Here is a 27682-nt window from a genome sequence, read left to right as displayed (position 1 = left end):
AGGATTATAATATTCTGCCTCCGATGTTTTCGTATCCTATTATTTCACAGGGTGAAAATGGGCCGCCCGCCACCTAACTCACTCCTGTGGCACCCCTAACTTAGATGTGTGATGTACATATAAGAAATGTCGTAAATGTGTGTGGGTTCAATATCTGTGTGTGTTTGTTTCATCAACTGTAAACCACTGTCAACGACTCGTCAAAATAATATTGGCTTAACTCTGAATCCCGTAGAGTAGGAATGAGGAAACTTGATACGCGCACGAATTTAATTACAACGGCGTTACCGTTATTAATGGATTAAAAATATATCAGCACATTGTTATTCACAACCTACTTGCCTACTTTCATTGTGTTCGGTTTAGTTAACTGGCGCGTGTACCTTTTTATGGTCGGAATCTTGTTTTTTGGCGACAGATTTTTATTTTAGAAAAGCAGTTACCTGTTCTCAGGCAAGGATACCTAGTAATATCGATGCGCCTGTTCATATTAGGTAGATGCCTAGGTATATATAATACTCGTCGTGGAATAATAGCAGATTAAGCCAACGTTTGCCCTTTAACCTCAGAATAACTTTTTATTTAAGTTTTGCTTTACGTGGCTTACGTAAAATAACGTGAAATTATGAGACGTTTATTTTCAAAAACTTTAAATGCCACAATTGTAATGAAAACAAGAACCTCATTATACGTACATATATTGAGGTACGTTTATTGAGTACATACCTACATAAAAGAAACTCATTGTGCATCAGAATAAGATACACCGTTAAAACGTAAAACCATCATGTAGAGATACGCGGAATGCGAGCAAAAACAACGCTTTTTCACTTTTGCGAGTGCGAGTGTTTCGAATTGCAAATTTGGGGAAAAAAGCGGACAAACTACACTCAAAGTCGAATGCGGCAGCGCGCGATAAGCAAGTGCCGCTTATGCAAGATCACGAATGTAATTGCTCCCTTGTCTGGCACGACACTTCAAGCCCGAGAGGGACACCAGCATCCCGACCCGCGGGAACGAACGGGACAAAATAGAACTAAATCAACAACGCCGTAAGCGACAAAAATGATTGATTGCTAGCCGTCTTGCGCTGAGCTCTATTTAATCACTTTATTCCCTTTTCTCCGTTTGTTGGGATAATTTTGTATTTGTGTAATTTGTATACGAAATGAGCCTCCCTGCGAGGCTGGGTTCATATCCGGTGCCTTCGGTGGCTTACGGGATCCGATTTTGATGTTATCACGTATTACGGTAACCTTTGTTATGATTTATGTTGCGATGATTACGATGAGAGACGTGAATTAAACATGCTCATTGTTCGGTAAAATAGAAGGCAACTCATTCATTACCTACATATCTTGGCCTTAGTCAGGTCGTAGGGTAGAGCGCTCAACGTAAGTACATATAAGATTTTTTTACATTTGCAATGACTTCAACTTTCGATCTCCGTTATAATAATACTAGCCTTGAAATACCATAATGTTGCATGTCATCGAAATTATACAGGTATGGTACATATCAGTTAAATCGGAAAATATACCTTATTTACTATATATTACTACAATACTACTAAAAAAAAGTACATACCACTCATGTGTCCATTTTCGTAAGGCGAGTAGTCGCCGTTCTCGAGCCGGTGCTTCTTGAAGGGGTGCGGCGGGAACTGCGTGGCCGCGAGAGACAAGCCCACGCCGGACGCGCGCTTCGGAGGTCGACCCGGCCTGGAGCTGCGGACATGGTAGCACGTTACTGCCGAAAGTAACCCTACAAGAACCTATTTATATTTTGGGGACAATTGACTATCACTGTCTCAAAGAATCCATAAACAGTAGAATTTTAGTTAATAGAATGTTTGCAGAAAAGTTTGTCAGTGGAAGCTGTGGCGGCAGCAATGTATGGACTACGGAGCGGCCGCGGCTTGGCACAGTAGTGACTTCAAACTATTTTTTTCTAATTATGGCCAATATGGAGAAATAGTGCAGAAACTCGGCCGCCCCAACCACCCAAAGAATACTTACCCAAGAAAAATTTGTGTCACAGACTCATAGACTAAATTTGCTTTTTTTTAATGATATTTAAGCTAAAAAAAATCTCTACAGGATATTACAAACAAGAAATGTCAAAGTAATTATTCGCTGTTTTAAGCGGAAATTACCACGAAAGGGTTACTTATACTTCATTTATGTTTGATGTTTATGAATTCTAAACGTGAGAAGAATTATAAAGTGTAAGTTTGACTACTACTCATTTTGTCTTATCTTATCGATCATTTGTTATTGTTTTACAGGTTGAGCAAAACAATACTTGGATCAGTTCATCTGAACATTTTATTTATACATATACCTAAACTTTGTTTCATTCTGTGCAATAATAGTTTATAAGACTGTCTTTATTTGACACTGAATTTAAATGCATTTAAATTAATAATAAAAAACAGTTAACAGAGTTGTTTGCTCGTTGTAGGTTCCAGTACAACAATAAGTAAAATTTAGCATTAATTAATTTCAATTAAAATCCACTTGTAAAAGTCTCCCATGCACCTCCACTTATCTTATAAATCAAGTTTGCGCGTGAGGGTGCTCGTAGATTTATTTTTATTTATTTCACTCCCCTAAGATTTAATAGCAAAGATGTCCGCCGCAGTTTCCACAATTTCACGCTTATTGTTTTCCCATCCGTGATTTATGATCGTAATAGACAACAGTATATTCTTGGACGCAATAAAGTTTGTCACCTAAATCTTTGCGGTTAAGCCTATTGGCTTGCTAACGAAATTGTATCATGTTAACTATTCATTGTGATTCTGATATAAACGCAACTCGATTTTTAGGGTATTTTACCATATAAACTTAGTTTTTTCTGGTTTTGCTAGTCATTCAGATATCATCCACAGGGAACGATCGAAGTCAGCTTAAGACCATTTATGGAAATATTACATTTTAGTTCCTATGGCATAAATTTAGTATATTGGATAATTAGTGCACAGTAATTAACAAAGCTACGTAATCAAAGCGACTCGACCATAATAAAAACGAAAAAACTAGAGCACACGATGAATTGCACGTAATCCGCACTACATTACAACTAGTATCATCACGTTCGGGTAAGTTTGGCAATTATCGGAGGGGCGATGCTGTTATCATAGTATCGCCTTACGCAGAAACTGACTCTCGCCTATTTATTTTTATGTCAGCAACCGTCATTATGAGACACTCCATTAGCTTGGATTGCGGTGCTCGTTTTCGGTTACGCTTTGGGGTGCGATTGTGGTGTTGCGACAATTTTTCCTGCTGCAGTACCTAATTCGGTAAAGGGTTGCCAATGTACATCTATTACTAATCTAGTAATGGAAAACTAAATTTAGTCCACTATCCTTTTTTTCATCATTCAGTCATCGTTGTATAATATGAATGAATGTATTTATTTCGTGTAACACATGGACACCTTTTTATTAGTAGAGCTTACAAGTTAGGGGGTTAGTAGGTATACAAAAATTTAAAACAACACAATACTGATGGGGGAATGCAATCCCTCACAGTGCGACAAGTAGGGACAGTCAACCCTGTCCGCTATCATTCGAAGGATGCTGTTGGGACTGCCACGCACACGGCGCACCAGGGATGCTGCGCGCGCACGCATGGTAGTATAGAAACAATCCACGCGCGCCGTCGCGAACATCCCTGATGCACTACAAAAACGAGGCAGCCCCATCAGCACCCGGAACGCATTATTATACTGGACCCTAAGGGCCCTATATGCCCGTTGCGTATACTGCGCCCACAGATTGCAGGTGTAGAGGGAAGTGCAAAACGCCTTAAACAATGTGACTTTCACCTCTTTAGAGCACCTTGCAAATCTGGGGGCGATCATATTCGCTCGGACCGACAGGGCCCTTCGTTCCCTTTCCATGTCCAGGTCGTCTTTGAGGTCAGTCGCGATCACATGGCCTAAGTACTTAAAATGGTCCACTCTATCTATATTAGGGGCACCATTGAGGCCAATAGCAGGAAGCTCCATTGTCTCCTTGCGACCGCACTCAAACACCATGACCTGGCTCTTGGTTGCGTTATATTTAAGGCCATGATTTGAGACATACGTTTCGCAAATTTTCAACAGTTTGCGCAGCCCACACACCGACGCGCTCAGCAGCACCATGTCGTCCGCATAACTTATATTGTTGACACAGCCTCCATCCACATGACAGCCGACATGGGTTCTACTGAGTGCCTCGATTAAACCATTAACATACAGGTTGAAGAGCGTAGGTGAGGTCAACCCCCCCTATCTCACCCCGCACTCCAACCTGTACTCATCAGATAGCACGTCTGCCCATCTAACGCTGTTGACCTGGTTTCCATACCAATACTTAAATATCCCAATGGTTTCCTTCGGTAAGCTGGTATTTTCCAGCTTCTTCCACAGTATGTCATAGGAAACCAGGTCAAAAACCTTAGACAGATCGAGGAAACAGGCCACCACCGGTGTTTTACTTTTGGCATAATACTTGACAGTGTGCTTAAGACACAGGATCGCAGACTCAGTAAAAAAAAAAAAATTAAAATTTAATCTGTTTATTTCAAAAATAAGCATGCATATTTACAAAACTTAACTACTAATCTTAAATTAAAAAGATTTTTTGAGTTAAGGAGTCTAGGTAGTCATATAGAATTAATTATACACTACTATTACAGTTTTATTATATTGTTACAAGATAGGGATTCGATTGTCCTCTTATTTTAAGCATGTGTTTCTTTATAATGTATCTAGCTTGCCCACATGTTCGATCTTCTAATGAGCTTAATAATTCATTTGGAAATCTATTCAATATACGCGGTACAATGCATTTCCATACTCTTCGACCGTATTCTTCGACCTACAGTAGATAACTGTAGTCGAAAACCCAGTTGGTTATCATGCAGCTTAACATGGTTATTTAACTGTGAATTAAGCACACTAACAAGTACTTTTGCCATGACTGTTGCTAACGAAATGGGTCTGTAGTTACTCCTATCTGCCAGGTCTCCCGTCCTGTTTTTGACAATAGGTACGACGATCGTCCGCATTAGGTCACCTGGCAGATAAGAATGCCTAATACACAACGTATAAAACATTGCCAACACTCTCGATATGTGAGGGCCTGCATGTTGGAGGTGCTCAATAGAGAGACCGTCGTATCCCGGGGATTTACCTCCAGACATTGATTTAATAATTTTGGCAATGTCCTTGGCAGTAAGGCTAGGACCCACACTCTCAATCTCGGTCTCACTATCGAGCCCCCCCAACTTCGTTGGGCCTAAAGTCGATAGCAGTATTATATTAAATTTTGCTATATTTTTAACGCTCTGCTTATCTATAAGGTCTTAACAATGAGGGTTAACTGGATTTTATGTAGAGTTCATTAGGTACATACTTGTTCTGGTAATTTTTACATACATGTATATCTGTTTTGATCGACATTGTTGATCTGGACCAGGGATGTTGCGAACATCCGCATCCGCATCCGCAACCGCGGAACTTCCGCATTATTTTCAACATCCGCATCCGCATCCGCATCCGCATAAAATCGATGCGGAGCTTTTGCGGATGCGGATGTCGAACAAGTCGGTACAGGAACGTCTTAGCGGCGGCGTAAGTGCTAGGTAATTTCGTAATTACCTATAACGAAATCGTCTAGATCAGTGTTTTTCAAACTTTATGGTGTCACGGCCCTTTATGACCACTAAAATTTTTCGCGACCCCCAAACCCCGTTTCTACGTTTTTCTATCTAGTACCTATAACAAAGGAACCACTGGTCAGTGTTTGGCAAAAAAGCCCTTAAAGTTTTGATCCCATTTGCTACTTCATATTTATGCGAGCTTACGTTTTCATCAATGGTCGATATCAAAACCAAAAAAAAGGAATACATAGATTGAATTCGGAAAATGAGTTAATCGTCTGCGTGTCGCGGCAGGAACCGCGGTTTGACAAATTAAGAGTCAGAATGAAACAAGCTCATTCTTCACACTGAATACAATTAAACCTTCACTTTTAAAATACAGTTTACCAGATAGGTAATGATTTGTTTTATTAATATGTACATTAACGACCTTTAAACATTAAATTTTAAAGGATTGGATTATTTTTAAGTTTAAACAATGAAATTGCTTTCCATAAGTTTCTCTCAAAGCTGAACTTCGCGACCCCCTTGGACAAGTGCCGCGACCCCCAGGGGGGTCGCGACCCACACTTTGAAAAACACTGGTCTAGATCCAGAAAAGTCGGCCAAGTTACTGTTTAATAAATATAACGCACCTATATTCTTGTTCAAATACTAAACGTTTATTTTTTTTTAAATAAAAAAAAACTAAAAATGTAATATTTGACGTTTTCTAAGTAACTAATCTTGACATCCGCATCCGCATCCGCATCCGCGGATGTCAAAAAATCGGCATCCGCAACATCCCTGATCTGGACTATACTTTCAGAAAGATCAGAATGTCACTTCCGTGATCAGCACAGTGTGTAACGGTGGTCAGGTCACGCCCACCCAGTAGCCGATAGTGTGAACACGGCCTAAGTGTGATCTGTACAGTCGGTAAAAAAACAAAACCGCGATGAAATCGAATATTGAAAGTGTCGAGGGACAGAGATAAGGCGACACGCGCCGCTCCCCGCGGCACTTAGCTCGTAATCTGAATACCGCAAGCTCACTGCGATAAACTGCCATTAAGAAGCGTTCGATTTATTACTGAACGATTCCGCAACGATTTATTGATGGAGAGTATGCGCAAGCGTCTCTTTTTTAATGGGTATCAATTCTAAATTTGACAAAAGGTGTCAAATATTATCATAAAGAGGAAACTGTTGTTAACCTCTACTTCTAGATGCATTGTTTATTGGAATTAACAAATTTTCAGAAACTTTGTCACATGCAATGATGTCAAAATACTCGCTCAGTAATATCTGCCGCGGGTGGTATTTACGAAAATTGAATGGAATCTTTCCTTTGTATACAAACAGCAAAGCAATAGAAACTGATAAGCACTTAAATAAAGCAGATGTCTAACAAGTAAAAAGAGCGTTTCGTATATTACAGTAGGTACTGATCGATTCCCATAAAACAGAAGTAAATCGCACTGTGGACTCTAGCGACCAACCCCACTGAAACTAACACCGTGGATGGCAGATAGTTTTTTGCTTTCTGTTATATTTGCCTGGCAAAATTCATCACTCACCGCGTGTCACTGATCAAATAGCACCCCAAAAGAGTCCCCAGATATTTCTGTCAGATATATATATGTTTGATATAGTTTAATATGCCACGAAAATATTGTTCGATAGTGACGTTAACGTTTCTAAGTTAAAGATAACTCGTAAACTTAACCCCATTAATAGAAAGTCTCAATAAATTTGAGTTTCAAAAACAAATTCCTCGATACCTACACTCTTTAGTTAAAAGGCGCCACGTGAAACGATTGGAAACATAAACAAAGTCAACACTGACTAAACTATGAATAGCCGCCGTAGTCTTTGTTATTATATATATCACTATTCTCAACTCTTAGTGAACGTGTTCACACTCACTCCCAATTACTGACACTAAATCATAACGTCCACGTGGTGTAAACATCCTTCCCTGTCTAAAGCTTTACAGAGTTTAGAATATATATTTAAAAAAAACAAAAGCAACACGCTGACAGTCTATCGTAAGCTAATAGTCATAATCTGTATATTTTTTCTGGTACGTCCGATTATTTACACGTTAAAACCCGTATGGGAATGTTTACATGTTAAATTGAACTCTTTTAAAACCGTTTGTTGATCCAAAAATATCTCTTGTTCATGACACTAGTGTTAGATGGATATTAGATCTTGTGACAGACGTAGAACTTTTAGTATCGTTTGAAAGTGTTTGGAGTTCTTTCCTGGCGGTTCCATTGATGTTACTCTTCGGCTATTGAACATTTCTATGCTGTCAGAACACTGCAGTTCGATTTAAGCATATGCCAGCAGCAACAAATTGGAAACTGTAAGTTTAACCCTGTTCTTTGAGAATTTATTTTGGATCCCTTGTCACACAGGTTATTTCCTTTTCAAAAGTTCCTTGCCCTGCGGAAGCGTCTGAATATTTAGACCAAACAACGGAGCTCTGTCTTAAAAATGGCTCAGGAATCGGTCGACACGGTAAAACAAACGGCCGTTATCTAATCTACGGTAAACTCAAGCGCAGTAGCAGTTTGTCTTGGGTTCAGTACAAACATGATAAATGAAATTCGTTTATAAAAACGCGTCCGTGTATTCTCTAACGAGTTCCGGTGGGAGCGCGATGGGTTCTTTCCTCGGATAGACATGATACCTATTTACCTTGAGAAGTACCTGAGGAAGAAGAGAGGACGTGTTATTGACTTTATCACAATCACTAAACTTTGAATCTTCTATTTGATAGGCTAATATACATAAGTGAAAATTTATTTAAGAGATACAGACAGAATAAGTAAGTTTTATAATTAAAGCCACAAATAGTCATCATTAAAAAGAATGATTTAATAAAATAGCAGAAGAAAGCCTAAATGAAGCCAAAAATTAGAGGGCACATAGGCAGTAACAATAAAAACTGAAAGCAAAGCCGAGTTTCATTGTGTCATAAAAATAAAAATTAAATAAAAAACCCCTGGGGGCGGAAAAGTTTAGCGAGCATAATTCTGGGCACAATTATTTCATGTGCAGTTGAAGCAAGATGCTACTGTCCCGGCGCTACCTGTCCCTCCGGACGGGGGATTGCATTTTTATCTTTCCCGCAAAAGTTATTTTTAATATCTTCTTAGAAATGAACACGGGGAAACTCTTAAACAATACATTCTCATTTATTATTTTCTAAAACGTTCTGTTTTTTTTAATTAAGTATTTTGACGGAAATTGACAATTAAAACATTACAATAGCCCTCTTCCTTAATACTGGCATTTATATATTTTAATCGCCAAGAAATAAAATAACAAAAATTATAGTAAAAAACAAAAAATCTACTCTAAAAACGAATTGCTAAAAAAATATAACCTTATAAGTAAATATTCGTAGGTATATTTTATACTAATAAATATATTTTAGACATCGCCAAGATACGATAACGATATGTTTAAGATTTAACCTGTCAAATTTGACATTTGCGCTATTCTGGAGATACTCTTGAACGATTTCCACAAGATATGGCTTAGAGATCTAATTCACATCTAATAGATATTTAACTCTATCTAACGTAAAAGTGACATTGGTTGCTCGAATTGCGCTGCAAAAGAGAACTAGTTGAAATCTAAACTATAACGTATCTGGAATGGATCTAGTACGTGTCGTCTCTTGTGAATATCTTGAAGTTCAAATACGGCAGTATGGCTATAATTATTGTTACCTTGCATTGCAGAAAAATCTATTTTACCGGTACATTATTGTTATTTATAAATATCGTTTAGATGCAATTGACACTTAAATACTAATACACTTAAATTTCACTGTATTTTCCAATTTCAATGATTCATTTCATGAATCACGATGGCGCCTAACTTTAAGCAGGGTTCTGACCAGTGTGATCATTCCTCTACAATTAAATCAATTCATACCCCGGCCGGCGAGAGCAAAAATGCGCCTGCTCCTAGTGCTTAATTAAATATCGACTATTCTATCGACATATGGATGATAAAAAAGCGCTGGTGGCCTAGCGGTAAGAGCGTGCGACTTGCACTCCGGAGGTCGCGGGTTCGAACCCCGGCTCGTACCAATGAGTTTTTCGGAACTTATGTACGAAATATCATTTGATATTTACCAGTCGCTTTTCGGTGAAGGAAAACATCGTGAGGAAACCGGACTAATCCCAATACGGGCCTAGTATACCCTCTGGGTTGGAAGGTCAGATGGCAGTCGCTTTCGTAAAAACTAGTGCCCACGCCAATTACTGGGATTAGTTGCCAAGCGGACCCCAGGCTCCCATGAGCCGTGGCAAAATGCCGGGACAACGCGAGGAAGATGATATGGATGTCGATAGAATAGTCGACTTTTAATTAAGCACAATTTTTTTTTTTAAACTGAGCCATTAGTATTTGTTATTTATTTCAACTTGATACCTCCACGCGTTTCTAGAGTCGGACCAAATAAAGTCTGCAGCGGATTTGATAGCCCACGCAGTGCAAGTGTTGTTTATAAGTCATAATTTCATAGAAGTTTGACGTTTAAAATAACACTTGCACTGCGTGAGCTATCAAATCCGCTGCAGACTTTTCTTGGTCTGACTCTAAGAATAACCCTAAAACAATTTTAAACTGAATAAATACAAACACTTGGTTTTAATTTTGTTTACAACAATAATTAATACTTCTGCATATCATAACGGTGGTCCAGTACATCGTGTTGTTTTTATCGACATCAACCAAAGTGTGTGTCCTCGCACTATTAAGCTGTCAACGCATTTTTGCTCTCGCCGGCCGGGGTATGTAAAATCATATAGGTATCATACGTACCCACATATTAGGTAGAGTACGCATCAAATACATAAATAGTGACAGCGAAAGTGGTCAAATATGTGTATTGCAATACGTCTTTGTTGCCATAGGAAAATAAGTATGTTGCTGTATACTTGGCTATTTGATGCTGACTGTAACTATTCTACATGAAGTTTACACTGTTTGTAGTTTATACATAGATACATTCAAGCATTCAATGTGGCAAGTCACTTCACCGTCCAGGTAGCTGCGTTTCAATTTCTCAGAGGCATTTTATTTACAAAACTAATTACGTTTGTCTGATAGGGTATTAAACAGCTCCCGGAGCTCCGCTTGATTCCATGACAGTTAATAAAGACATTCCGGCCGCATTACCGGACTGTTCCTACTGCGATCTGATAGTTTCATCATGAAATGTTATTATAGCTGTCAGTTCTTTTTTCTCGTAATTAAACTACCAATCGTATGTAACAAAGCCTTCCTTTTTAAACCCGATACATTTATAAAAGATCGCTATTCAGACTATAAGTAGGCTAAGCAAAAAAACTTGCGATGTGTATCTTTGTATGATTGCCAGTCCAATATATAACTGACAAATGACACGTCGCTTCTTTCTCATCCGCTTTATTGGCATCGGCACGAATATCACAACCGCACGCCACGCGGTCCAAATAATTGAAATGTCCATTGATTTTATTTATGATTCCAGCGTTGCCAACACTATGAATCGCCCTGTTTTTTTTGTAGTAATCTGTTATTCCTCAGGTGCATACAAAATTGATATGATGTACGCCGAAGCCGAACTGATAAATTGACAAAGTCTTTCAAGTACCTAATTAATGTTTAAATAATTTTAGTTACATAAACATAACTTAAGATGTACCTACTTAGATCAAACTTAAAAATTATTATTAAAGCGTGAACGACAACAAAGTAAAGATTATTCTTGAAATCTATAAATACTTATAAAGGCTGCGAGTGATAAAGCTAGCGGAGTACCTAACCTTGCAGAAATCCTATTGATTGTAATGTTGGCGGCGGTAACAAGCTAGCGGAGTACCTAACCTTGCAGAAATCCTATTGATTGTAATGTTGGCGGCGGTAACAAAATCTTAAATATTAATTGTAATAAGAGGCCGCGTCCCCGACATCCCTTTCTGTTAATGCTGTAGCGACCTAATCAGCCCTCAAGGGACAACCTCTTGTAATTAGCGACTGTTCATTTCTTAATTTCAATATTTAATTACAAAGGAAACTCGATAACTGCTCCAAATGGAAAAGAGACGTCATCTACAGAAATACTTGAAAATCTGTTTTGTTTCCGCACAGTAAGAATTACCCTTTTGATATAGAGGCTTCAGTACTGTTTCTTTGTACTTTATATCAAAGGATGATAACTTTAAAGGTCTGATATTTTTACTACTTAAATGTAGCACTTACCAAGAATATTTTTTAATTCTACGTATTTAGTTCCTGCTTTTCAATTTACACAGAGCAGTATCAAGTTTTAAAAAATCAGTAACGTCTTTAGCAAATTCAATGCGCCTTTCATATTTCTCGTTTTAGCAGACGAGACATCAATGTAACTTAATCGTGTTCGCTGAAGAGCCATCCTCGCTTCCCTTTTGTCCTTTCCTATTGTCAGACAGTAATAGCTCCCGACATATTATCATTTTATTTCATTTCTACCAAGCCTCTATGAAATTCCCTTTTTAACTATTATATACCGACGAATTTCATTAAAGATACGATTTTGAATTTTGTAAAAAGCGTTGCCAGATTTTTCTAACGATAGGTATATATTATGTTTCTTGTGTAAGTACTGATCTGTCTACCTATACATTATTCTGTTGGATTATACCCCGCGCTTTGCGTTTGACGTGTTTTGTTTGCGTTTGTAAAATCCTAAATGAATCGTTAATGATTTTCTCTTTGTGACAGTTTATTTTTCACTGTCGATGGTCAACATGGAATGCGTGCGTTTGGCATGTTTTGTTTGGAGTTAGTGGGCGTTGGTCCGGTCGCCATTCACGCCTGTATTGGACAATTGTTCGCTGGTGCTGTTGCACAAATTATACAATTTCTGAACGGGTGACCGGTCGCTACTGCGACACGCCCTACACCATTCACATTAAATCACAAATGTAGAATTCACAGCACACATGTAGTATCTAAGTGTTAAATGTAGGTTTAATTTTTTTAGACCATACATTGTCATTATTGGTTGAACTTAACGCTCTGTAATCCAAACTGTTAAAACAAAGTACATACTTATTAATTAAAGTTATAGAGCTCGTTAAGCAGGTGGGCTGTAGCATTACAAGAGGCGAAGGCCCCGTTTTACAATGCGCCATTGAACAGACAGAGGGTTATTACTAATAAATAATTAACTTTTTTTTCCGGCGCCTACAACATTGTTGTGAAATTAATCAAAACAAATTAAAAATTTAGGTCCATGTCGGATGCGACTCGTTTTTACTTTTGCGCCCCTAATAGTTTTCTTTTATATTGACACGGTTCATCAAGGATAAACCAAACTTTTGCTACCGTAAGAGTAGCAACCGTTTATAGTATTTTTTTTACTAAAAGCTATTGTATCTACCTATAACGGTCCAAAAAAGTTAACGAGCTATCTGCTTCGTCAACATTGTAACTTCACAAATTAATTTCTTTTAATCCTCAGATCTAATTTTGTCAAGTCATATCTCATAGGTGATTCGTATGCCATCGGCAGCTTTTAAACAAGCAGGCATTGGGATCGGGACAAAAACTTGAGCGCCTTTTTCATTACCATCCATTACAAGGACACTTGAAAGATAGATGCAACATTTTAAAACGGTCCCAATATTTATAGAAATGCTTGCTTGCAGTATGGCTGGCGTGTTAAGTCAGTGTATTTACAAAAGGAACAATTTAGGTTACTAGACATAAATTTTTACGTTCGATAGTGTCGTGTTTAATTTCAGCGTATGCTCAATGAAAAATTTTATGAATGAAAACAAACAGGCGAAAGATTTGAAACAGAGGGCCTACCGCGAACCACGTTCGACGTGTTACCTCCCTGTCACACTTACGTACGAATTTACAAGTGCGACAGAGAGGCAACACGTCGAACGTGGTTCGCGGTAGGTGCTCAGAATAGTCCCGGACGTGTGATCGTTCAGTGTCGAACGAAAATAAACGTTATGATTAGTTAAACAGGTTATTAGAAAAACATCAGCGTCGACAGCCAGCCGAAACACACGTGGATAACCAAAGCATTACCTCATTTTAATACAACTTTACAATTTATAGTTACGGTTTCTGCGATGTCTATATGGTGCTGTGTATCTATAATTAGCATATTTTATTTATATTTTTGGGAACTACTCTAGCACGCAACGAAAATATTAGTTGAATAAACTGCTAAGAATTTCAGTAGGAAGACAATTTATTCATAAATCAATTCTGTAATGCAAAGAAACGAGAAATATATTTAAAGATTCATTTGTTTGATCAGACTCAAACATCTGGATGTTGAACAGAAGTTCATAATAAAATACGTTGAAAAAATATGTTAAGTCCTTTTGTATCGAACGCTTACACATGTACAACCAGATAATCTTGATACTTTACATTAATTTAACTACGTTTTCGTAGCCATGACTAAATGAGCGTAAAAATAAGGTTATTTATTTATCGTTTATCTATGCCAATCAATTGGTAATAGCAATTCACGTTGAGCAGAAAATATGGATAAAGCGATGTGACCGTGAAGGCACTAGGCTAATTGCATTTATTAATATTCAGCATAGAGAAATTACAATTAGTAGACATGAATAATGTGTGCGTCCGCGCCGGGCTAAATGCCAGACGTCTCTTACTTTATACCGGTTTTGCTCATACACCGCGACAATCGCGCTTTTTTCTGTTGCGCGGTTTCATCGTGTGTAGAATTATAGATAGGTAGGTACAGATTATCATGCTCGTGTTCCTGGGCGTTTTTTTTTGTTGTCCCGTACACTTTTTTTTCAAATATGGGATTTTTTATGTTATTTCTACTCAGAATCACGAGCTCTTTCTATCCAAATAGGAGAAAAAAAGTGTCCTCTAAGTTTTTTATTTCCATTACGTCACCATTTTTCATAGACTTTGTATGGCGGTCGCGTAATGGAAAGATCGAAAAATGTATGGAAATTTTGGGACACTTTTTTTCTCCTATTAGGATAGAAAGAGCTCGTGATTCTGAGTAGAAATAACATAAAAAATCCCAAATTTGAAAAAAAAGTGTAGGGGACAACAAAAAAAATTACGCCCTCCTACTGTTCTGACATAGTGTTGATTCAGAATAAGTATGTACTGGGTGCCCAGTAATTAATTGATTAACTTCTAACCACCGACAGGCACCTTAGGCTGGTCCAGAAAATGCACTTATAGGTCTAGTAAAAGTTTCGTGGTTTTCGAGATAATCGAACTTTTCTGTTTTTAATAGCACCTTACTTTCTGGACCATGCCTAAGGCGCCCTGTCGGTAGTTAGAAGCGTTATAACGTTTTCCATTAATTACTGGGCAAGTTGGCACCCTTGCCAAATATGTACATTTCAATGCAAACATAGTCGGAATCTAGGTACGAGTAGGTAGATACCACCATTCTCTTCAATTTCTTGTGAGAGTGTCTGTTTGTTATGTTATATATGGGTATAACACGAGGTACATACTCTGAGACGAATTTGAAATATCAAAACTATCAAGATCAATAAGTTGAACGGTTGCAACCGAAACGTACGTATCTACTTCAGACTAACTCGTTGAGATTTGTTTTGATAATACATCATAAAACTATTAAATATTAGAACGCTGAGTGAGACTAGCCGCGCTACTGTGTTATACTCTTTGGTGTAAGTTATAGACGAGTAGCGAAAAAAATTAAAAGTTGTAGAAAATTAATACTCATTGGAGATTCATGCGATTACCTATCATATTTCATAAATTTCATAATACTCATGTTTAAATTAACTCCAATTTATTGCAGTTTTTATTAGGACCTAATTGGGCAAAGCAATTTATTTTATTTTTCAGTTTCAATTACATAGTTTATTTTGTAAAATAAAATCATTTATAATACAAACTATTATCACCGACTGTAGAGATTCTTTCAACGACAGTCAACGACGAATTTTTAATTAAATTATAACTTTTCTATGGTCAGCCTCGGTCTTCATCATCATTTGAGCTTACTAACTAACAAGAGAAGTTTAGGCTAAATAGAAGGCTCAATTACCCTGTAAATGGAATATACGTAGATACACTATTATAGCTTTGAAAGCCTGTTACATGTCTCTTTTTCAATGACGTCTTATTTTTATAGGCAGCCTTCCCTTCCTTGAGAAAGTTCAGTTCGGGTTGGCTTTTGTATCTTGGGCTTATAAGCAAGACTGGTCGTGTAAGTCGTGTTGTAATCAATTTGTTATTTCAGCGTTTAGGCTATGTTTGAACCTTGTTTTGTTTTGTCGGCATGTGGGAATCATTCTATTGTGTTCTACATCCGAGTTATGATTGACTCACTTACTTATAAACTGCAACACAGATTTCAAATAGAACATTTCACTGCCAGGAACAACGAATATGCAAACATATGTCCGTATTTACCTTATAGTACGAGTACATTCACAACTGAGTGCATATACAATATAAATCACGGTTTTTGAAACAATATACCAATAAAAGTTACATGGCTGGCACGCATACATACACATCATTATTAAAAAATGCTTCGATATATGCGGTAAAAATGGTAGAAAAGGAGGATGGGCAGATTTGTATGGACACTGGCCTATGAACCAATAAAAATAAGCGACATACCATTGGAAACGTTTTTTTTATATACTCCATTTTTTTGTATGACGAGACTTGTCAAATCTCTGTTTAAAAAAAATTAGGACACAAAAAAACATAAGAAAACGAATAAACAACTAAAATATCGTGACATCAAATCATCCACAAAAAGATTTGGGACTATCTGCCATAGTAAAAGTATTAGAACATAAAATAAGCTATCCAGTAACATATTGCTTGTCCTTATTGGTCATTAGGTCAATTTGCCCACCCTCCTTTGGAAATAATAATTAAAAAACAAAAGTGATTAATCGATTTAGCCCTTTTTACGAGACTTAGATAACATTAAGTAGATCATCACACATCATAATATCCAGTTCCGGCGGAACCACTTAACGTTAAAAATGACATTAATAACTTGTTAATAACCCACTTCCCTACTTCATAATTAGGTATTCCACTATCAGGGGCCCGATTTTTGAAATTCGACCGCTCGATTTCGTGTATTTCGTTCAGTAATATCTCCACTACTAGGCATGTAAATTCTACTAATAGAATTGAAAACGAGTGGTCAATACCACTAGATTCCCAATTTCTATCGCTCGTATTTCAAAAATCAGCATTTCGCCGTTTTTCACCGATTTTCGAGTGACGAAATCGAGCGATCGAAATTCAAAAATCGGCCCCCAGATCCGTAATGTTCAAATTAGAATCTAACCGCGGCCATCTTTAATAGCCAGGGCTGTCACTTTTAGAAACAAGTTAATAGACCTAATCAATTTCCCCGACCTCTGTATGAATAAGAAAAAAAAACGTATTAAGCACACCGGTCACGCGAAGAGAGCTGTCAAAACGAACCTCTCACTTGCAGTTAACAGCTTTAAAGAAGTCGAAATGATTCGTCTTTTAAGGAATTTACGGGTATTTAGATTTGTAGATTCCACCAACGAACATTGCATGCATTGTGTAATTATCCAATGCTTATTGCTTTGCAATTTGCTCATAAGATTCCACGATAAAATGTGACAATCACAATTTTTACAGTGGATTCCCGTAATAAAATATAACACATGGCCGTCTGTTCTCAGTTAACAGGACTTAACATTTTGGTCTGGCTAAGGTAGCAAGTGTAGCAACGGCTCGTGCTGCGGTCTGCGGTGCTGACTCAACCACGTGTCACTTGCGTACGTCAAGCGACCGGGTGCTTTCGTCGACATAACGTTATGGACGTGGAAATTATAATCAATTAATAATTAGGTATTATTCGTTCTTACGAATACTTCTTAATACCTATTACCTACTCATTTGATGCATACAGTGTTTGTTTGTATCGTTAACTATTAAATTACTTCATTTATTTATAAATATTGCCCATGATTCCAGCTACAAATCAAAAGGCACCCCTTTATTAAATCGACGGCACTAAGTCAACTAACTATTACGTACCTTCGCACTACGTACGTAGATGTAACTATAATTTACTCGTATAAATGTGGCATACTATTATCAGGGGAGAACGGGTAACATAACCGTATTGATAATTCGGAAGACATTCCTGTTTATTTATAGACAAAAAGATCATGATTATTAACTGAAAGGTAGTACTTACATAGGTATTATTCTCAGTTTGATAATAGCTAACACAGTTTTGTTAATATTGCCTTTTTCTGATATAGTTTTGCTGCTAGAACTTAAATTACTATGTCAAGGTGCTTGTTCCTCGTTTTCGTCATTATAATTTAGTAAGTGACGAATTTCTAAAACTTAGTAACACACAAAAGCTAATTCATACAAGTTCCATACTTTATAACAGTCGGTCCGTTGTTTGGCTGAAGTCCAAATACACTGGACAATTGAAATGTACGCGTGCCATTGGACCGCGCTGTCAGCCGTACGTTTGATGAAATAATAATCGAAGCACGACGTGCATTCAATTATCGCTGAAAATTGAGGCTCATTAAAATAATAAAACAGCCGGCGGCGGAATCAAATTGAATGATAACAAAAGCTTGTGTTAATTCGAGGCGACAGCGCGTGCTTTTAGTGTCCATTACTGCGCGTAGTCTGCCAAAGATGGATAAGTGGCGCTAATAAATACGGCTTCTCGAATATTATGTGGAGGCAAATGTCGCCAATGATAACTGATAATCATGAAAATCGTATTAGGTTATCAACATGCTCTTGGCCGATGCAAAAGTTTGACAAACGCGTTATAATAACAAATCTAAGATGTTATAGGTGTATGTGGTAGGTAAAGTGCGACATAATACAGTAGAAATTAAATAAAATGGAACAAAAAATGACCATACTAAATTGTTGCCATGTTTAAGCATTCTACGTCAAAATTGTGACAGTTACGTAGAAAATGGCGCCCTCAATAAATTTCTACAATTTCTTGTCGCACTATATGTAAGTATGTAGTTAGCATGTAAAAAGTTTAGACACAAGAACTAAACCTTCTTTTTCCTAATACCATAAAAAGGCACGAGTTCACTAATTGACTTTGAATAAATTTAAAGGAAATTCACGCAGCCATTATTAGTCCATATCTAATAGTAGCATAAGGCCTGTCCACACGAACGGAAGCCCCTGTTTGAACAATAATAGCGCCGGTGTGTCAGCTCCTCAATGCAACCCCAAATGCAATTGTGTACATTCGTGCGAGTATTGAGTTACAGTAATGCGATGGAAACATTTGCATGTACCGACGCTCTGATAGTTTGCTGTGGAGGTGTGGAGAGAGCTCGCCCAGTTTCTAAAGCTAGAAGTCTCATATGCATAAGAGCTTTAAGGACTCATGCGCCGTTTTGTTACAGCGCAGTGCCCCAGGCAAAGGAGATTTGCGTAAACATAAACAATCACAATACATTGCTCCAGTTACAGACAGATTCTGCCCGCCTTTCGAGGCGTATTCTAGTCAGGAACTAGCTCGCCTCAGGCTTAAGTGCTACCAGCACTACCAGGTATTAATTTGGACTTAGGTATTCCAGAAAGCAAAACGACGAAATAAATCAACTCCGTTTATTTATTAAACCTATCCTAACAATTTCTACTGCTTTATACTGCAACTGCAAACACACAGTTAAGAAAAGCATGTACATAGTATTAAAGTACAGTGTGCGATATTTTTTTGTATTTTGCATTTCAAATAAATTGGAAGAGACGAAGTCTTTCTCTTCCCCGTTAATGTCGCGCTGGCTAACTATCACTATCGATGTTATTAAATACGACCAGTTGACAATTGCCGGCCGCCCCACGGTTCCCCTGTTTGGTGACCACTTGGCGTCAGTGTGGCCATCCCGCAAATTGCTCTTTCCCAACAATATTGTCAATAAAACTCATCTGATTCGCAGTTAAACAAGCGAACGACATAATTAATTTATGCGTTGTAATATGGCGCAAACGTTAGCTTTATCCTGTGTAAATTATTAATAGTGCTGGGGTAAAAATTAAGCTTAAATCGAATGGGTAGTTCGGTCGTTATGACCGTTTTATGTTTACGTATGGAGATCAATTTAGGGTACATTGTCGCGAGTGCGACATCAATGTAATGCAACAGAACTGTAATTTAGTTAAGTTCAGTTTCATTACAATTCAGTCTTACATTTTGTTTTGCGTAAAAGCAAATTTTCTAAATAAATAGCTATGGCAATATGATTAAAATTCTGCACTAGAAACTGATAAACGACTCACCAGTTTTCAAGTAAATTGCACATTGCACATCATTGAAAATTTATAAACCTAAGTTAGTGAAATTCAATTCATTCATATTGAAATTCTAATACATAGGTATTTAAAATATTTCAGACAACTTGTTATCACATTTTACTTATATTATGTCCTAATTGTGTTACTAATGCCACTTAATAGATGATACATTTTCTCTTCATCACACTTAAAAGAGAATTGATCCCCTGCGACTTCCCACTGATGTTGTCTTAAGAGAAAGCGATTACACAAATCTGAAGAAGCTATTAATCCGGCTCGCTGCCCTCGAATGGCATCCCGGTTTGTTTAATAAAATCGCGAATTTACATATCAAAACCTACAAAGGGGCATAATTGGACCCGATGACTTAGAAAACGTAGTGGGTGAGCCCGCCCGCCACCCCGACAACAAACAAAGGAATTATACCCGCCTCAAGAAACTTTTAGCAATGGAAAGCGTCTTAACAAACAAACGCGTGTGTATCTAATGAAATTCCTATGGTTGCATAACATACCCGTGTGAGCGCAAAGCGTTATTAGCGAAATTATTTCGCGGGGTAAAATCTTTGAAGGCGTGTGCTCTCTCGGAAAAGTTGTTAAGAAAATGGGTTGAGATCTTTTTGGGATTTCATTAGTTTGTAACTATGCGGCATGCTGGCATCGGCTAGGCATCTAATTTATTGGGTAGGCGTAGCCGAAGGAACGAATGGGCAGCCAGCATTCGAAGACGGCACAGAATTGCCGAATCACGCCGCTTTGACTCGCCGCCGCGACACGATTCGTTAAGAGACAAATGTTTGGATTCAATCCAACATTTTTTTCGTTTCATAATTAGTGACGGTCTATTTACGCGTTTGATCTGTGACTGTACGGTAGCCGAGGATTTTTAAGTAATTAAATTCTGTTGTTAATTATAAACTACTTAAGCTAAACGATTTCGGAGGGAGTAGTTAAATTCGCTACAATGAATTTGCAGGTTTAGCCGTCATCATGGCGTCATATTCATGACGTTGCTTTTATAATTTAGGCAATGGAAGTCATATCCATTTACGTTTAAAATAATGTACCTACTTAGCTGCGTAAGTTACTACATAATATGTTTATAAAATATCCCTACTCCCTACATGTGATGTAGAGTAGTCTTTACAATTAATAAATACTTTTTGTTAAACAAAACATAAACTCTCGTTGTAAACCTTAATAATACCAAGTGGACATGATATTTCATTTTTACATTTCACAACCACTAAAAAGTTGTAGTATTATAACTTTTTGTCCGAAAACATCACAGTTAATAGGTACCGCAGCGCCAAAGAACCAATGAATGGAATGTGACCGAAACTGACGCCGCGCCGGTGGCTACTCAATTCCGCCTTTTTCTGGCAGAAGTTTTCGGAACCTTCCGTAAAAATTTTAAGCAAGCCGAATCGCTTAGTGACGCGTTTCAGGTTTCCTCTGCGATGGGAAAGTCTAAAAAAAATATTTATTACCTAAATATTTGCGATTGAAATTAATATAATAATCATTAACCGACTTCTAAAAAGGAAAAGGTTATATATCATAGTGTAATCAAATGGGGTTTTAAACTTTAATAGATTTAATTAATCGGGGGTAAGGCAAGCGTGAAGGAGCGTTTCACCCGTCGCGAGTCGAGTTGAATCTCGGCTGCCATCAATCGAGTGCTATCGATTCCGACGCGTCGCGATGAATTATCGAATCTATTAGCTCGCGAGATTACTGGATTCCATGACTCGACGAAGTAATGTTTAGACAAGTAATTTACAACGTAATAGTTATTTTCGATACAAGTGCGAAAAAGAGGAAATTCGAAACGAGTGGCGATAAATTAAAACACGACCAAAGGGAGTGTTTTAAATCGACACGAGTTGCGAATTACCTATTCGCACGTGTATCGAACAACGTTTTACAGTACATATGGCACTTTAAAGTTTCGACATACGCACGAAAAGTGCTATTTTACGCACTAGTGCGGAAAAGTAGCCCCATATGTACTGTAAAATATTTTTATGGCGGTTGGAATCATTAGGTACTATGTGCGTGTTGTGTGTGACATGTGACCTAATTCCTGGAAAATTATAAATAAAAGTAAAATTAATACAAAGGTAGAACTACAAAAGATAGGTACTCAAGGAAATTCAGATATATTATCTAGGAATTGAAAAGTATTTTCATAACTTTCTAGGTTTTGGTAAGATAGCATCAGTCGTTAAGAGTTAAAAAAACTTGTATTTAGTAGTAGTTTATAGCGATAAAGTATCTGATATAGGTCAGGACTCATTCGTACGAATCCTGTTTTATCTTTTAATGATTCATCGACATCGCGTTACGCCAAGAAAGTTCCTTGTGTAATAAATGTGGCAGTATCGCCTAGTCTTTTCGTTGGTAAGTCTGTGCGAAGGCGGCCGGGGCAGACGATTTGTACTAATTATAACGCGCGAATAGAGTTCGATACGATTAGCTTTCCACTCGCGACGCGCAACTCACGCGTATATAAATAATATTAATTTATTAGAACATAGGGAAAATCTCTTCACTGGTGATGATAAATCTGCGATACCTATGAAAATTTAAATTAGTCATAATATGGGCATTTAGAATTTTTAGAAATAAGTTTTAATAGTTACTATTAGTTTCACTAATATCTATGAAAGCTTCTGTCTCTTAAAATCACACGTCAATAAAAATAAAAAATATTTATTTAAATTCACATACGTAGGTATAACAAGAAACTACTTAATGAAGCCTTAATCAATTACCACCAGAACCACCACGAACTCGCCACCTCCGCAATCAAACCTCCATTTACATCAGTTACGTCATGCATGCACGTATTGCACGTGTAGGAAACCCGACACGTCGTAGAACAAAAGCACAAGTGTCAACGCACAAGATGCCCCTATGTCCTGTGCCCATTATGCAGGCATAATGGATAAGCTCTTTGTAATTTTGGTAGAAACAATAAATAGAGTGCACTCGCGGTAAGTGTACCAAGTGCATGCTCCGCTGTAAACATTGACTACATAAAAACTTTTGATAACTTACAGAACTTTGGGAACAAATCAAACTATTTTATTTAATATTTTGATAACTTGTTTACCTTTTTTCAAAGGTTGTGTGTCCAAATAACGTTAACGGGAACTTCTGAGATACAGGATAATTTATATAGATGACGCCAAATTTGTACTGTGGTCTATCAATCCGCGCTAGCAAGTACCTACATAAGCCCAACTCTTTGTTCAGCTGGTTTAGGTAACAGAAAGTTTTTTTTTCTTCATTACAACATAGTTTTGAACCAGTAATATATTTAACAACCACCAGAATTTACGATCATTCGCACCATTATTCGATTAAACGCATATATAGTCGCAGTTAAAGAACAATGACTCTAAGAAGTAAATTGAAATATTGGAAAACTTCCCTCATAAGAAACCTTTCAAACCCAATTAATGTCGATATTACGAACCCCTAAAGAGTTGGAAACACGAAATGGAATTACGCATTCCCCTAAAAGTCGCCATTAGAATTAGAGCCACAATTTATTCCGCACTGGGGCCCAATATTTCCGGATTTCCGGGATCACTGTTCTGGTTTACAACTGCCGACTGAACGGCCACTTAAATACTTGTTTTGCTAAGGGAATTTCATTTTGGATAAATTATCTTAAAGTCTTTGCACGCTCACATTGCTTAGGTAGGCAATACTAGACATAGTAGTAGTACCTACTAGACATAGATTGGATTGGATTAGGAAGTCAAATGTATTTTTATATACATACTGTAAAAGTGCACAGGTGCACTTTATGAAAGAAATTCATTCGTGAAGTGCGTATGAATTTTATGCAGCTCATTGTACCTCTATTAAGAAAAAAAAAATACCATGGAAACATGTCAAACTGATAATTATAAAATAATCGCTTACGATTATCTAATACGTTGACATATTTACATGGTGGCCCAAGGTTACATTTAGTTGAACGCATACGCAGACCTAACATTTGTATAAAAATAAATTAGATACTCGTATTTGTTATTTAATAATACCTAGCTAAACTCACTACATCTACACTTCTAAAATAACCTCAGCGCATAGAACTGTAAAGCGGTCCTAAACGGCAGCGGGGACATGCAAACACATTAATTTATGGGTACCATCATCGCAAACTTTTTAAGCCGTAACCGTCTTGAGTAACTTTTACATTAAGGCCCGCGCCCGAACGCCAATTAGATCTATTCCGTTTACTTCTGTTACACCTCACCGTTTGCTGCGTTCAGCTTTATAACAGTTCGAGCTATTATGGTAATAGTTTCTCTATTGGTTTTACTTTGTAAGTTCGCGAGAAGTACAAAAGGAAAAACTTTACCACCCGACTACTTAACAATGTCGGAAACAATTTTATTTATAACTAAACTTTAGTTACCTACCTCCCTAGGTCTTCCAGCGGATGTACCGGCGCCCACACACTTTAGAAATGGTTAAATGCAAATTATTAAAAAAGCTTTTTACCTACTCAACATTCTCAACAATGTAATCATCGAGCCCAATAAACATTTCAAAACAAGCTGGCTGTCAAATAAATCCAGCAAATATTTTAATGGCTCCGTACATTTTCTCTGTTTATTGGCATTATAAAAGCGTTCGCGTAAAACCTGAACCAACCCTTGCTGGACAAAGTCTCATGCCGAACTATAAAATAAATCTAGCAAGTTATCGTCCACAATAAACAGTCGCCGCGGAAGGCTATCGCCAATTCCCACGCAAAGTTGCTGTTAATAAAAGCAACAAAATTATATATTCAAGAGTTAGAAGGTGGTGGTATGGCAGTTAGGGCTTTCTACGTGGTCCGGGTTACAATGCAAATTGCTGTAGAGGGGTGCGCCGATGCCCTCTAACTGTGCGACTCGCAAAGATGGCCGCCGTAATGGCGAAATGAAATTATTAAGCATTGTCTTGTGAAATCGGCCGCAGTCGACACCTGAGTCTTCTGCCCGCGCACTTAGCGTGGATATTCCCAGCCCGGCCCGGAGGGTCGCTAAGCCTCCGTCTTGCATCTTATTAAAAATATATCTTACTTCGTTCCTAACCACTTTACCCACAAAATGTAAAAAGATTAGTGGATTTCAATTATTCAATATTTATGCGATATAATTTGATAAAAACACTGACCAAAGTTTTCAAAATGAATTATGTTGGTAAACTCAGGTAAGTTATGCGAAACGTTCGTCCCAAATGCGATATTTTAGTCTAAAAGCCGATTAGGAGTATGCCCCGGTCGCGCCGAGCTCTTAGCCCAGTAGTGATACACGGATCCATCCAATTCCAACGCGAAGACATTACCCACCCGCAGCCCCTTGAAAGCTTTGTATTAAAATTTAAATCTACTTCGCAAAGTGTGTTTTATACACGTGCTCTTGCAATTTTGATCGTTCATAAAGCCTCAAAACAGCTTCTATTATTACGCTACCTTTGCGGTATTGGGTGTTACACAACATCTCCCCGTTCCTGATGGTAACTCGACGAAGTCTCCCATGAATACGGTATGCATAACGTTAATATATTATAGATGGTTTAATTACTCGTTTGTGGTACAGTTGCGGTTGCTCTGTTAATGTTTCTGTTCGTTTACATTTAAATGCGTTTGTGCGTATTTATGAACTATAAAGTGTGTAACACAAGGTGTATATACTTCAACATTAATATGTAATTAGTATTCATATATCTACCCTCGAGTAAATGTAGCAAGCTGAGTTTAAAAAAAGTCTACACTCTTTGTGCATTGATAATATTATTTCACTTTTTTTTCCATAAATAAAACTTGCAAAATTAATACATACTTTTTTTACATTAAATCGATGTCCAATAATACAAAACTCTAACAGAAACGACATTTCAAATCGGTTTTATTAACAAAGCCAGCGTCCCTCTATTTATAGGGCGAATGAAATTCCTCTTTAATCCAACGCATGCCCACTCCGTGTTTTTAATTTCATACAAAAAACGGCTTCGAGGCGGTGATCAATCAAAACTCCCGTTTCTTTTTTTTCTATACTTAATGGCAATACACTTTCGCCGTTCTGTAACCGCTATAAACTGCCTTTACTTTGTTTGCAAAAAGGAAATGGATACGTTTCAAATTAAATTAGGGGACCGCGAACACGACCGGAGGTTGAAATTAGCGATGACAATATCGACTAGGTACGCAAACTTATTAAATACGAAAATCTTTCAGAGATAATAGTTGTTATGTTAATATATTACCAACATATTTTAATTTATAAAATAAAATTTCAAAGTTTCGGTAGATATTCGTTTGTCTAATCCGTTCCTCAAGAGAAAAAAACAGAGACGTACGATGCCACTCACATCACTTGTAGACTGCTAATTCGAAACGCAGGCTGTTTATTCCTCATTAATTTCGCTAACGCGGTCAAGTCAAGTTTTCCGAATTCGAGAAATCTTAACCTGTATTTGACATTACTCACAATCATCTCGCTTAGTGTTACGAACTTCTTAATTTTTTATTCTCCAATTTGCCTCCAGTGTAATATGACATCGAGATCTGAGGGCCTACCGCGAACCACGTTCGACGTGTTGTCTTTCTGTCGCACTTGTAAATTTGTACGTAAGTGTGACAGGGAGGCAACACGTCGAACGTGGTTCGCGGTAGGCCCTCAGTACCAGCTTTGCGTATTGCGTTATAAGTTTCAGTTTCGGCAGGTTTCCGCCGAAGGTTCCGTTTCGGCTGAAAAACTACCGAACCTATGGGCCGCGCCGAAACTGTATTTTCAGCAGTTTCCGTTTCGGTTTCGGCATAAAAATAATGTTGGCAAAAAATCCGATTTCTGTGGGACACTAATAACTAAATAAAATAATAAAATAAAAATAAATAAATAAATCGTTTATTCAGATGAAATAAACCCTAACATACATATTTTTAACTTATACTGGTCTGCGTTACCCTTTATCTCATCCGTGCTCGGTAAGTCATTGAGTTGACTGACATCCCAGGACCGCAGTGATAGTTAACGATAGAATTGGCATTAAATATTTGACAGTAAAATGTACAGTACTTACTGATAGGTATATTTATACGTTTCAATTATGCAATAGTTCTTTAAACAAAGAATATATAATAATATTCTAATATTTTTCAGAGTTAGTTTCTGAATTCTTGTTTAATTATTGTGATGAATGCTTCTATGATTTCTTTGTGGGGTGTACCTACAAACTTATTATTGACGTATTCCGTTTGTAGTACAGTCAGCATCAAATAGAATAGATAGTGACGGCCAAAGTAGCCAATTAGACTTATTAAATATACTTAATATACGTATAACACACCTTTGTTACCATAGCAATAAGGATGTGTATCGGCCTGGGTGTATAAATATTTGGCCACTTTGGTCGTCACTATCTATTTAATGCTGACTGTACGTGTGTACAGTCAGAAATTTTCTTTATCAAAATTAAGACTAAATAGAATCGTAAATATGGTGATGTTAGTGCAGTGGAAACTGTAAGTAAGCTTTTTTGTTGTACTTAAATACATTTAACATTTAAATATTCTGTCCATTCTCCCGTTCGTAGCTCTACCTTTCAATCTGACGAACGGCACAGAGAGCCCTCGGAGTCGCATGTAAATAAACACTCTTTGCCTTCGTGATCATTCGGCCCC

The 27682-nt window shown here is 37.5% G+C and overlaps 1 protein-coding gene and 1 long non-coding RNA gene across 9 annotated transcripts in view; one reads left to right on the top strand and one right to left on the bottom strand.

Annotated features, from left to right (window-relative positions):
• Nucleotides 1–27682, top strand: part of LOC134650158 (uncharacterized) — a 93360-nt gene that overhangs the window by 9998 nt on the left and 55680 nt on the right. The gene's annotated exons all lie outside the window — the stretch shown is intronic.
• Nucleotides 1–27682, bottom strand: part of LOC134649796 (dachshund homolog 1) — a 180194-nt gene that overhangs the window by 106174 nt on the left and 46338 nt on the right. For 6 of the 8 annotated variants that reach the window (XM_063504626.1, XM_063504632.1, XM_063504645.1 and 3 more), the window contains one exon: nt 1588–1727. In XM_063504626.1, coding sequence (XP_063360696.1) covers nt 1588–1727 — 140 coding nt within the window. The remainder of the gene's footprint in view (nt 1–1587; nt 1728–27682) is intronic. The other 2 variants (XM_063504638.1, XM_063504660.1) reach the window with 1 other exon arrangement.

Source organism: Cydia amplana, chromosome 1 (genome assembly GCF_948474715.1).
Source record: "Cydia amplana chromosome 1, ilCydAmpl1.1, whole genome shotgun sequence".
Classification (NCBI taxonomy): Eukaryota; Metazoa; Arthropoda; class Insecta; order Lepidoptera; family Tortricidae; genus Cydia; species Cydia amplana.
The sequence above is the reverse complement of the archived record's forward strand: the minus strand, read 5'-3'. Positions and strand labels throughout refer to the sequence as shown.